This window comes from Salvelinus fontinalis, chromosome 2 (genome assembly GCF_029448725.1).
Source record: "Salvelinus fontinalis isolate EN_2023a chromosome 2, ASM2944872v1, whole genome shotgun sequence".
Lineage (NCBI taxonomy): Eukaryota > Metazoa > Chordata > Actinopteri > Salmoniformes > Salmonidae > Salvelinus > Salvelinus fontinalis.
In genome coordinates this window covers 87,746,511-87,759,694 of record NC_074666.1, presented here as the reverse complement: position 1 = coordinate 87,759,694, position 13,184 = coordinate 87,746,511, and the positions used below count along the sequence as shown (strand labels likewise).

Genomic DNA, 13,184 nt, shown 5'->3' with positions numbered 1-13,184 from the left:
CAGACCAAACAAGGACATATAAAGAATAGCCTGTTAGGTCACATTAGTGATGATCAGATTGCTGATTGTTTGTATGTGCATGGAGACAAAGGGGGCTTTGGTCAATGTGGTTGTGGTGGACTGTAGACAGGGGAGTATCTGCTAGGTGTAGATAGAGAATAAGGTAGAATTTAAGATTGTGGCCTTTGGTTTGAACTAGGTGGGTATCCTACCAGTGGGCCGGATCGCCCTGTAAGACCCAGTGGACCTGGAGGTCCCTTCAACGACATCTGGAATAAACAAGGGTAAGAGGGACATTGTTAGATAAGTTAAGGCTCATTTGTAATGTAAAAGGAGTAATGATGTTCCAGGTTATAGTTGTAGTGGACAGGTGGACGTTACCTTGGTCTGCTGCAGGATGGCCTGAGCCTGGGCCTCCTGGGCCGACACCACAGGCCCCTTCTGAGAATCACCACCATGTTGGAACTACACGAGAAAGGGGTAGAGTGATCAACCTAAATACATGCAGTATAAGTCTATGGGAATACTCAATGTAGATTTCATCTGGCCTCATCAGCATTTAATCTCATAGCTCCACCTAGTGGCTGAGAGTTGTTACTGCCCTCCCTCAGGACAGTTTAACATATGAACCACCCCCTCACCCCCTCACCCCTACCAACTCGCTCTGAGGGCTCTCCGTTGTCACGTGTTGCTGATGAAACTCTGAGGGCGACTTCCAGAGAGTGGTGAGGAGATGAATAAACCCATCAACTTCTGGACACACTCCTGACTTGAATGATGCAATTCATGTTCCACTTTTAAATAATAAAACAAGCATGCAAGTCAAATGAACAAATCCCTCCTGTCGTTTTACAAGATATAAACCTCAGTGAGTTCAATATTTAATTTGGAGGTATTTGTGTCAAGTCTCAAAATCAGACATAAACAAATGCACGTGGCATATAATCAGGTACGCCTCTCCATTCTTATGTGTGAAATTGCACATACTCCAAACATATTGCAGTGCGTGTGCCTACAGCCCAGCAGCCCTGAAGTCTGCAGCTCTGCTATCTGAGAGTCTAATTAGCCCCTACACCTTCGATCATTTTCTCCCCCTCAGCTTTTGGACACTTGTGCAAATGGGGGAGGCGCTCGTGGACGCTCAAATTGAAAGGGCAGAGGGGAAGGGAGTGATTTGGGATCCAGCCATAGTCAATGGGAACTGAACATGAGAGTGTGTTCAGCTGAGGGAAGTTTAAATAAACAGAGTTTTATCTCATTCTTACTGGTAACATCAGCATGGTTCCTGGAGGACCAGGTATCCCATCAACCCCAGCTAAACCAGGACGTCCTGGAGGACCCTGAGAGAGACAGAGGGAGAGAGAGAGGGAGAGAGGAGGATTTTAGTCATGACTGTATGAGGGTTTATACAGTGAACAACACAAGTATGTACAATACAGGCCTGTAAACACAAGTATGTACAATACAGGCCTGTAAACACAAGTATGTACAGTACAGGCCTGTAAACACAAGTATGTACAATACAGGCCTGTAAACACAAGTATGTACAATACAGGCCTGTAAACACAAGTATGTACAATACAGGCCTGTAAACACAAGTATGTACAATACAGGCCTGTAAACACAAGTTGTATTTTATTTATATTTTTTTATTTCACCTTTATTTAACCAGGTAGGCTAGTTGAGAACAAGTTCTCATTTGCAACTGCGACCTGGCCAAGATAAAGCATAGCAGTGTGAACAGACAACAACACAGAGTTACACATGGAGTAAACAATAGACGAGTCAATAACATGGTAGAAAAAAGAGAATCTATATACAATGTGTGCAAAATGCATGAGGTAGGCAATAAATCGAATAATTACTAATTTAGCAGATTAACACTGGAGTGATAAATCATCAGACGATCATGTGCAAGAAGAGATACTGGTGTGCAAAAGAGCAGAAAAGTAAATAAATAAAAGCAGTATGGGGGTGAGGTAGGTAAATTGGGTGGGTAGTTTACAGATGGACTATGTACAGCTGCAGCGATCGGTTAGCTGCTCGGATAGCAGATTTTTAAAGTTGTTGAGGGAGATAAAAGTCTCCAACTTCAGAGATTTTTGCAATTCGTTCCAGTCGCAGGCAGCAGAGAACTGGAAGGAAAGGCGTCCAAATGAGGTTTTGGCTTTAGGGATGATCAGTGAGATATACCTGCTGGAGCGCGTGCTACGGGTGGGTGTAGCCATCGTGACCAGTGAACTGAGATAATGCGGCACTTTGCCTAGCATAGCCTTGTAGATGACCTGGAGCCAGTGGGTCTGACGACGAACATGTAGCGAGGGCCAGCCGACTAGGGCATACAGGTCGCAGTGGTGGGTCGTATAAGGTGCTTTAGTAACAAAACGGATGGCACTGTGATAAACTGCATCCAGTTTGCTGAGTAGAGTATTGGAAGCTATTTTGTAGATGACATCTCCGAAGTCGAGGATCGGTAGGATAGTCAGTTTTACTAGGGTAAGTTTGGCGGCGTGAGTGAAGGAGGCTTTGTTCCGGAATAGAAAGCCGACTCTAGATTTGATTTTGGATTGGAGATGTTTGATATGAGTCTGGAAGGAGAGTTTGCAGTCTAGCCAGACACCTAGGTACTTATAGATGTCCACATATTCTAGGTCGGAACCGTCCAGGGTGGTGATGCTAGTCGGGCGTGCGGGTGCAGGCAGCGAACGGTTGAAAAGCATGCATTTGGTTTTACTAGCGTTTAAGAGCAGTTGGAGGCCACGGAAGGAGTGTTGTATGGCATTGAAGCTCGTTTGGAGGTTAGAGAGCACAGTGTCCAGGGAAGGGCCGGAAGTATACAGAATGGTGTCGTCTGCGTAGAGGTGGATCAGGGAATCGCCCGCAGCAAGAGCAACATCATTGATGTATACAGAGAAAAGAGTCGGCCCGAGAATTGAACCCTGTGGTACCCCCATAGAGACTGCCAGAGGACCGGACAACATGCCCTCCGATTTGACACACTGAACTCTGTCTGCAAAGTAGTTGGTGAACAAGGCAAGGCAGTCATTAGAAAAACCGAGGCTATTGAGTCTGCCGATAAGAATATGGTGATTGACAGAGTCGAAGGCCTTGGCCAGGTCGATGAAGACGGCTGCAAAGTAATGTCTTTTATCGATGGCGGTTATGATATCGTTTAGTACCTTGAGCGTGGCTGAGGTGCACCCGTGACCGGCTCGGAAACCGGATTGCACAGCGGAGAAGGTACGGTGGGATTCGAGATGGTCAGTGATCTGTTTGTTGACTTGGCTTTCGAAGACCTTAGCTAGGCAGGGCAGGATGGATATAGGTCTGTAACAGTTTGGGTCCAGGGTGTCTCCCCCTTTGAAGAGGGGGATGACAGCGGCAGCTTTCCAGTCCTTGGGGATCTCAGATGATACGAAGGAGAGGTTGAACAGGCTGGTAATAGGGGGTGCGACAATGGCAGCGGACAGTTTCAGAAATAGGGGGCCCAGATTGTCAAGCCCAGCTGATTTGTATGGGTCCAGGTTTTCCAGCTCTTTCAGAACATCTGCTATCTGGATATGGGTAAAGGAGAAGCTGGGGAGGCTTGGGCGAGTAGCAGCGGAGGGGGCGGGGCTGTTGGCCAAGGTTGGAGTCGCCAGGTGGAAGGCATGGCCAGCCATTGAGAAATGTTTGTTGAAGTTTTCGATTATCACGGACTTATCAGTGGTGACCGTGTTATCTAGCCTCAGTGCAGTGGGCAGCTGGGAGGAGGTGCTCTTGTTTTCCATGGACTTTACAGTATCCCAGAACTTTTTGGAGTTAGAGCTACAGGATGCAAATTTCTGCTTGAAAAAGCTGGCCTTTGCTTTCCTGACTGACTGCGTGTATTGGTTCCTGATTTCCCTGAACAGTTGCATATCACGGGGGCTCTTCGATGCTATTGCAGTTCGCCACAGGATGTTTTTGTGCTGGTCGAGGGCAGTCAGGTCTGGAGTGAACAAAGGGCTATATCTGTTCTTGGTTCTGCATTTTTTGAACGGAGCGTGCTTGTCTAATATGGTGAGGAAGTAACTTTTAAAGAATGACCAGGCATCCTCAACTGACGGGATGAGGTCAATATCCTTCCAGGGTACCCGGGCCAGGTCGATTAGAAAGGCCTGCTCGCAGAAGTGTTTCAGGGAGCGTTTGACAGTGATGAGGGGTGGTCGTTTGACCGTGGACCCGTGGCGGATACAGGCAATGAGGCAGTGATCGCTGAGATCTTGATTGAAGACAGCAGAGGTGTATTTGGAGGGCACGTTGGTCAGGATAATGTCTATTAGGGTGCCCATGTTTACGGATTTAGGGTTGTACCTGGTGGGTTCCTTGATGATTTGTGTGAGATTGAGGGCATCAAGCTTAGATTGTAGGACTGCCGGGGTGTTAAGCATATCCCAGTTTAGGTCACCTAACAGAACAAACTCTGAAGCTAGATGGGGAGCGATCAATTCACAGATGGTGTCCAGGGCACAGCTGGGAGCTGAGGGGGGTCGGTAGCAGGCGGCAACAGTGAGAGACTTATTTCTGGAGAGATTAATTTTTAAAATTAGAAGTTCGAACTGTTTGGGCATAGACTTGGAAAGTATGACAGAACTTTGCAGGCTATCTCTGCAGTAGATTGCAACTCCTCCCCCTTTGGCAGTTCTATCTTGACGGAAAGTGTTATAGTTGGGTATGGAAATCTCAGAGTTTTTGGTGGCCTTCCTAAGCCAGGATTCAGACACGGCAAGGACATCAGGGTTGGCAGAGTGTGCTAAAGCGGTGAGTAAGGCAAACTTGGGGAGGAGGCTTCTGATGTTGACATGCATGAGGCCAAGGCTTTTTCGATCACAGAAGTCAACAAATGAGGGTGACTGGGGACATGCAGGGCCTGGGTTTACCTCCACATCACCCGAGGAACAGAGGAGTAGTAGGATGAGGGTGCGGCTAAAGGCTATCAAAACTGGTCGCCTAGAGCGTTGGGGACAAGGAATAAAAGGGGCAGATTTATGGGCGTGGTAGAATAGATTCTGGGCATAATGTGCAGACCAGGGTATGGTGGGGCACGGGTACAGCGGAGGCAAGCCCAGGCACTGGGTGATGATAAGAGAGGTTGTATCTCTGGACATGCTGGTCTCAATGGGTGAGGTCACCGCATGTGTGGGGGGTGGGACAAAGGAGGTATCAGAGGTACGGAGAGTGGAACTACGGGGTCCATTGCAAACCAAAACAATGATAACTAGCCTGAACAACAGTATGTAAGGCATATTGATATTAGAGAGAGACATACAATAAGGCATAAAGTGATTGCAGGTCATGATTGGGAGAGCTAGCTAAAACAGCAGGTAAAATAACAGCAGCTAGTCAGCTAACACAGCAACAGAAGGTAAAAATGGCGACGACTGGGCAGAGAGGGTCGGATTAACTACACACAGATCCTGAGTTAAGGCACAGAGCCGACAGATAAAACACAAATAAACAGAATGGAGTACCGTGAATTAATGGACAGTCAAGCAGGCATCAGCTATGTAGCCAAGTGATCATAGTGTCCAGGGGGCAGCCGTAGATGGAGTAGTGAGGCCTCCACTAAGCTAGCACGCGTTTAAAGTTAGTAGCCCGGGGGGGTGGTCTGCTCAGACGGAGGGGGTCTGCTCAGACGGAGGCCGGTTGAGGGCACCGGTTGAGGGCACGTCTGCAAACCAGACGTGGTCGTGTCGACAGAGAATCCAAGCCGGATAGCGATGGCGAAAGAGAGGTTGTGAATTGTAGAATTGTGTTCCTGGCTGCGCTAGCTGCAAGATAAGCTAGCAGTTAGCAGACCGGGGCAGGCAAGTTAGCCTTTGGGGGACGTCGCGATGGGGGGGGAAGTCTGTTTTTGCCTCTTCGTGCGGTGACGTCGATAGACCAGTCGTGGAATTAGTAGTGTTCCAGGTAGCTCTTGGTAGCTAACAGGCCTAGTAGGTTAGCAGAATGGGCCTTCAGCGGGCGTCACGCCTGAGGGGCCTGTTGGATGGAGACGCTAGCCAGGAGTGGTCACCCGGGATTGTGGTTAGCTAGTTGCGAAGATCCAGATGAAAATGTTCAGAGTTTGCCGTAGGAATCCGGGGATATGGAGAGAAATAGGTCCGTTATGCTCTGGTTTTAGTCACGTTGTTCGAACTAGCGAGAGCTTTCCGAGCTAAAGGTTAGCTGATGACCGCTAGCAATGGTTTGCTAACTGATAGCTGGTAGGCAGTTAGCTGGCTATCTTCAGTAGATGGATTCCAGATCAGAAGTAAATAGAAATACTTTAGAAAAAAGCAGATCCACGCCACATTGGGTGAGGCGGGTTGCAGTTGAGTATTTAGAAGTTGAGGTTTAAGAAAATATTTTTAAAAGATATGCGAAGAAAAAGATGTAAAAAGATATATACAAGGGACACGGGACACGACAGGACAAAGACGTCTACACTGCTACGCCGTCTTGGAAAATGTATGTACAATATGTACAATACAGCCCTGTAAGCACAAGTATGTACATTATAGGCCTGTAAACCCAAGTATGTACATTATAGGCCTGAAAACACAAGTATGTACACTATAGGCCTGTAGCACAAGTATGTAAAATATAAACCTGTAAGCACAAGTATGTACATTATAGGCCTGTAGCACAAGTATGTAAAATATAAACCTGTAAGCACAAGTATGTACATTATAGGCCTGTAAACCCAAGTATGTACATTATAGGCCTGTAAACCCAAGTATGTACATTATAGGCCTGTAAACCCAAGTATGTACATTATAGGCCTGAAAACACAAGTATGTACACTATAGGCCTGTAGCACAAGTATGTAAAATATAAACCTGTAAGCACAAGTATGTACATTATAGGCCTGTAAACCCAAGTATGTACATTATAGGCCTGTAAACCCAAGTATGTACATTATAGGCCTGTAAACCCAAGTATGTACATTATAGGCCTGTAAACCCAAGTATGTACACTATAGGCCTGTAAGTGGGAGTGTTCCCATGTGGACGTAAGGCTAAACACATAAGAATGATCCCTGAAATCCAATCTCCGTTAAAACAACCTCTGCTTCAGTTCCAGAGGGCATGTCACTCACTCTTAGGTTCATATCAATTAGCTTGTCTCTAGAGAGGAGGGGAAACAGCTTATGATTTTCTGCTTAATGCCCCTATCAAAAGCCTAATGTACCCATAAGCACCTCATAAAGAATTAGAGGTATGAGCTAATCCAAAACTGTCAATCACCTAGACTCTCTGCAGCAGAGACAAAGGCCTTTGTCTCAATAGGAACCTTTATTGCAGTATCTGTCACACTGAGAATACTGTTGTATACTGTAAGGCATAACAAACAATGAAGATGAAATACTGTAGACAGGCAGGATTATGGAACACTGTTTATACATTTGTTTCTGATCTGCTTTGGAAGAAGAGTTTGTTTGATGATCTGATTTGATGTGTTTGATTTGAGGTGAAACCTGGAAGACCTCCATGTTTTTCTACTACAACAACATGGTTAAAGATCCTTTAGATCTCTAGAGACGACTGAGCATCTGTTGGTTTGTGTCTGTGGGACTGAGGCTGTTTTCAAGGAGGGAACACAAACACAAAAAGGCACGCACATACACACACACACAGTCCAACAGAGTGAATTAGGTCAAACCCACACATGAGTCATCACCAGTCCTTTAATCCCTTAAACCCAGTAAGGTTACGGTAAAGAGCACAGTGAGGTCACAGCATCCCTGACCTGTTGTGTAGGCTGTGGTCAATCTGTGGTTACGGTCAAACCCAGAGGACAGTCCCTGTGGACCCTGACTGTGGTCATACTGTCCCAGAGGACAGTCCCTGTGGACCCTGACTGTGGTCACACTGTCCCAGAGGACAGTCCCTGTGGACCCTGACTGTGGTCATACTGTCCCAGAGGACAGTCCCTGTGGACCCTGACTGTGGTCATACTGTCCCAGAGGACAGTCCCTGTGGACCCTGACTGTGGTCATACTGTCCCAGAGGACAGTCCCTGTGGACTCTGACTGTGGTCATACTGTCCCAGAGGAATGTCCCTGTGGACCCTGACTGTGGTCATACTGTCCCAGAGGACAGTCCCTGTGGACCCTGACTGTGGTCATACTGTCCCAGAGGACAGTCTCTGTGGACCCTGACTGTGGTCATACTGTCCCAGAGGACAGTCCCTGTGGACCCTGACTGTGGTCATACTGTCCCAGAGGACAGTCCCTGTGGACCCTGACTGTGGTCATACTGTCTCAGAGGACAGTTCACTATGGGTCAATACTCCACGGGGGAGGATACTCACCAAATCACCTGGGTCTCCACTGGGTCCTCGGGGGCCCATTGGTCCTGGTCCACCTGGAATACCCTGGAAAATAAACACACAGTCACTCAGCACTGGTCCATAGTATCAATATGGGCAAAACAATGGAGTAAAAGTTATCAATGTAGTATCAATTTACATTTACATTTAAGTCATTTAGCAGACGCTCTTATCCAGAGCGACTTACAAATTGGTGCATTCACCTTATGACATCCAGTGGAACAGCCACTTTACAATAGTGCATCAAGATCTTTTAAGGGGGGGGGGGGGGGCAGAAGGATTGCTTTATCCTATCCTAGGTATTCCTTGAAGAGGTGGGGTTTCAGGTGTCTCCGGAAGGTGGTGATTGACTCCGCTGTCCTGGCGTCGTGAGGGAGTTTGCTCAAGCTCATCAATGTAGATTAAATGTAGTTTCAAGGTAGTATCAATGTAGTTTCAATGTAGTATCAATGTAGTTTCAATGTAGTATCAATGTAGTTTCAATGTATTACCAATGTAGTTTCAATGTAGTTTCAATGTAGTATCAATGTAGTTTCAATGTAGTATCAATGTAGTTTAAATGTAGTATCAATGTAGTTTCAATGTAGTTTCAATGTAGTATCAATGTAGTTTCAATATAGTTTCAATGTAGTATCAATGTAGTATCAATGTAGTTTCAATGTAGTTTCAATGTAGTTTCAGTGTAGTTTCAATGTAGTTTCAATGTAGTATCAATGTAATATGATGTAGTTTCAATGTAGTATCAATGTAGTTTCAATGTAGTATCAATGTAGTATCAATGTAGTTTCAATGTAGTTTCAATCTAGTATCAATGTAGTATCAATGTAGTATCAATGTAGTTGGAGCAGGGGTCTTACCTCTGGTCCTGGGGGTCCGACTGCTCCCTCCACCAGTGTACCCTGCACAACATCACAGAGATATGTCAATGACATATAAACACATTCAGAGATACCAGAGATATTTCAACATAAATACTCCATATAGTCTTTATAGAGTCATAAAGATTACATGAACAAAACACCGATTTAAAAGAAAAATCCTCAAATAAAATCCTAAGGGCCTAAAATTGATTTCCATGAGCAATATTTTGTCTGAATACTCAAGCTCACCGGTTCAAAGATGGCAGGCTCTCCCTTCTCTCCTTTCAGTGGTCTGCCACTGGCCTGAGGCACAGACAGACACAGACGGACACAGACGGACACAGACGGACACAGACGGACACAGACGGACACAGGCGGACACAGGCGGACACAGACGGACACAGACGGACACAGACGGACACAGACGGACACAGACAAACACAGACGGGCAGACACATGAACAGACGTGTGAGGTGATTGATGACCTACTGTGTGCACAGCAGTTGTAGGTCATGTACAGCAGTCTCAGCAGTCTCTGAGTGAATACAGTTGTAGGTCATGTACAGCAGTCTCAGCAGTCTCTGAGTGAATACAGTTGAACTGAATGCTTGATGAGGCCTACCTCTCCATCCCAGGTATCAGCCCCCTCTCTCTCTGCAAAGCCATATCCGTCCTCGTACGTCTCATACTCTTCATACTCCTGGTTCTCTGTCTCGTTACTTATGTCCTCATACTCTACAGCCTACGAGTCCACACAACATGCCAGTAAATCACATGATCCAATGACCACATTAATAACTGTGCTGCTACTGAACATGACGGTGGTACTAAAACTGAGCTTCACCGTATGAACATACAGTATATAAAAATCTCAATTCAACTGACCTCGTACTCGCTGATATTGGGACCCACTGTTACCATGGAGACAGTGAGGTCATCGTACAGGTCGCCGTATAAGTTGTCGCTGAACTCCTCCATCTGGGGCTTTTTGTCCAGCCTCTCCTCCTGCACAAGGCCAGAGCGTTTAAGGTCAGAACCATGGTAACGGAAACCGTGGAGACACTGGGCAACATTATGGTCTGTCTGTCTCTCTGTCTGCCCAGTCCACTGAGTTCGCCCAGCGCTTCCATTTTACACAGCCTATCACAGCGTACAAGATAGTTAGCAGCACAGGTGTTGGTTATGGGAATAGGCAGGTCATACATGTAGCAAGCCTCAGTGTGTGTTATTAATCATCCTATGGTGATGGAATGTTTCACAACCAGGTAGTGATGGCAGCATGACATGGATTATGACAGCCATTACAGCCAGAGTATGAAAATAAGCAAATTCAGCAAATTAGCAAAAGTAGCAAACAATAACCTTTAGAGATTTCAATCATGGGGACTTATTTTGACCTACATATTTGCTGACAAAACACCTTTTGAAAGAAAATGCAACACAGGAGGCATACTGTTTAGGATACATGTATAGCTTTAAAATCAAAGGTTTGGACTGGGTTAATGTAAGGACATAAACTCTCAGGTCAAGGAGACATCACAGAAACACTACAACACACAACACCTCATACATACCACTTACTCAGATATGCATGTTCAACTACAGGTACTAGAAAATACAGAACTAGTGTTATCCACACAACTAGAGCCATATGAATGTCGTGCAACCCATAAACAACTATTGTGACAATTGAGACACAGTTGTCTATGTGTTAAAACACAGTGTAGAAAATAGTCTAAATTCTAGATTGTCTGCATACTCTACTTAATCTAGATCTAGAGGGATGCAGGGATTCTCCGTGTTCCATTGTGAGTCCTGGAAGAGGAGGTGGTGATGAGGGTAGTGCTGGTTAGGTTAGAGGTCATAGTGAGGAGAGGAGCAGGGTGACAGAGGGTGTAGATGAGGCATTCTGGGAGAGTGGGTCAGTGCTCTGTTAGGGATGGGATGGAGGGGGAGGGGAGCTGCATTGTAACTTTTCAGTCTACCTCCTCAATGACCTTTGACTCAGGCAGTGCACTGGGCACCACGGAGGGGTCCTCAATGTCAGAGTCAGGCCTGTGTGTGGGCCTCTCTGGGATCATGGTGGTCTGGTCAGGGGCTTCAGATGGGGTGACAGCTTCAGGAGTGAACAGTTCCATCGTAGATGTCTTTTCAGTGGGATAGTAGGTTTCTTGGGATTGGTTTACAGGCAAAACAGTGGACACCTGGAAGAAACCCTCCTCCTCTGGACCCGCCTCTCCTTCTTTTCTCTTCTTCCTCGACTCCTTCTTGCCCCTCCCCTTCTTGTCACGCTTCTTTTTGTTCTTTTTTCCTTTCCTGTCTTTCTTGGAGTGTTTCTTTGGCTCCTCTGGTTCGTTGCTTTGTATCATGGGATCAGGTTTAAGTTGAGAGGTCTTTTATGAAAAAGGGGGAGGGGGGGCAAGGGAGGAGGTGGGGCACGAACAAGAGAAACAACAACATGGTGAAATACCTGAAACATAACAAGCCAGGAGAAGAGAGACACTATGCACACATCCAGTAGGGCCAGGCATAGATCATGACCCCCCCCCCCACACACACACACACACACAGAGTAGTCTTGAATGAGACTACTGTTAATTTATCACTGTTTACCACTGGCCTGTCAACAGAGAGGACATACTTTCTCATGAGGTCAGGGGACCCTGTTGGGCTGTTAAAACTTTTTATGGATAGGGGGCAGCATTTTCACTTTGGATGAATAGCGTGCCCAAATTGAACTGCCTCCTACTCTGTCCCAGATGCTAATATATGCATATTATTATTACTATTGGATAGAAAACACTCCGAAGTTTCTAAAACTGTTTGAATTATGTCTGTGAGTATAACAGAACTCATATGGCAGGCAAACTTCCAAACAGGAAGTGGAAATTCTGAGGCTGGTCGATATTCAACTCATGGCCTGTTCAAATCCCTGTAAGATATGGATCTGTTTGCACTTCCTACGCCTTCCACTAGATGTTAACAGTCTGTAGAACGTTGAATGAAGTTTATACTGTGTTGTGGGGCCGGATGAGAGGGGAATGAGTCAGTGGTCTGGCAGATTGCCAGTTCCTGGTCACGCGCATTCCTCATGATATCGCCTTGCGTTCCATAACTTCTACAGACACGAAAGAATGCTCCGGTTGGAAAGTTATTGGATATATATGATAACAACATCCTGAAGATTGATTCTCTACTTAGTTTGACCAGTTTATTCGACCTGTAATATAACTTTTTGAAGTTTTCGTCTGAGTTCGCCTGGACCGGCGCGAGCGTTTGGATATGTTTACTAAACGTGCTAGCAAAAATAGCTACTTGGACATAAATACCGGACATTATCGAACAAAACAATTTATCGTGGAACTAGGATTCCTGGGAGTGCATTCTGATGAAGATCATCAAAGGTAAGGGAATATTTATGATGTAATTTCGTATTTCTGTTGACTCCAACATGGCGGAGAAATGTTGTTATATCTGAGCGCCGTCTCAGATTATTGCATGGTGTGCTTTTTCCGTAATAAAAAAAATCTGACACAGCGGTTGCATTAAGAACAAGTGTATCTTTAATTCTATTTAAAACATGTATCTTTCATCAAAGTTTATGATGAGTATTTCCCGTTATTAGATGTGGCTCTCTGCAATTTCTCTGGATATTTTGGAGGCATTTCTGAACATGGCGCCAATGTAAACTAAGATTTTTGGATATAAATATGCACATTATCGAACAAAACATACACGTATTGTGTAACATGATGTCCTATGATTGTCATCTGATGAAGATCATCAAAGGTTAGTGATTAATTTTATCTCTATTTCTGCATTTTGTGACTCCTATCTTTGGCTGGGAAAATGGCTGTGTGTTTTTTGGACTTGGTGGTGATCTAACATAATCATATGTTGTGTTTTCGCTGTAAAGCATTTTTTAAATTGGACACGATGGCTAGATTAACAAGATGTTTATCTTTCATTTGCTGTATTGGACTTGTTATT

General features: G+C 45.4%; 1 protein-coding gene across 4 annotated transcripts in view; it reads right to left on the bottom strand.

Annotated features, from left to right (window-relative positions):
• col5a3a (collagen, type V, alpha 3a) overlaps positions 1-13,184 on the bottom strand; it is an 89,899-nt gene that overhangs the window by 41,856 nt on the left and 34,859 nt on the right. For 2 of the 4 annotated variants that reach the window (XM_055893308.1, XM_055893292.1), the window contains exons 6-14: positions 11,180-11,587; positions 10,080-10,199; positions 9,817-9,936; positions 9,444-9,497; positions 9,192-9,233; positions 8,317-8,379; positions 1,266-1,340; positions 382-465; positions 213-269 (exon numbers count right to left, since the gene is read on the bottom strand). In XM_055893308.1, the coding sequence (XP_055749283.1) occupies positions 213-269; positions 382-465; positions 1,266-1,340; positions 8,317-8,379; positions 9,192-9,233; positions 9,444-9,497; positions 9,817-9,936; positions 10,080-10,199; positions 11,180-11,587 (1,023 nt within the window). The remainder of the gene's footprint in view (positions 1-212; positions 270-381; positions 466-1,265; positions 1,341-8,316; positions 8,380-9,191; positions 9,234-9,443; positions 9,498-9,816; positions 9,937-10,079; positions 10,200-11,179; positions 11,588-13,184) is intronic. The other 2 variants (XM_055893300.1, XM_055893317.1) reach the window with 2 other exon arrangements.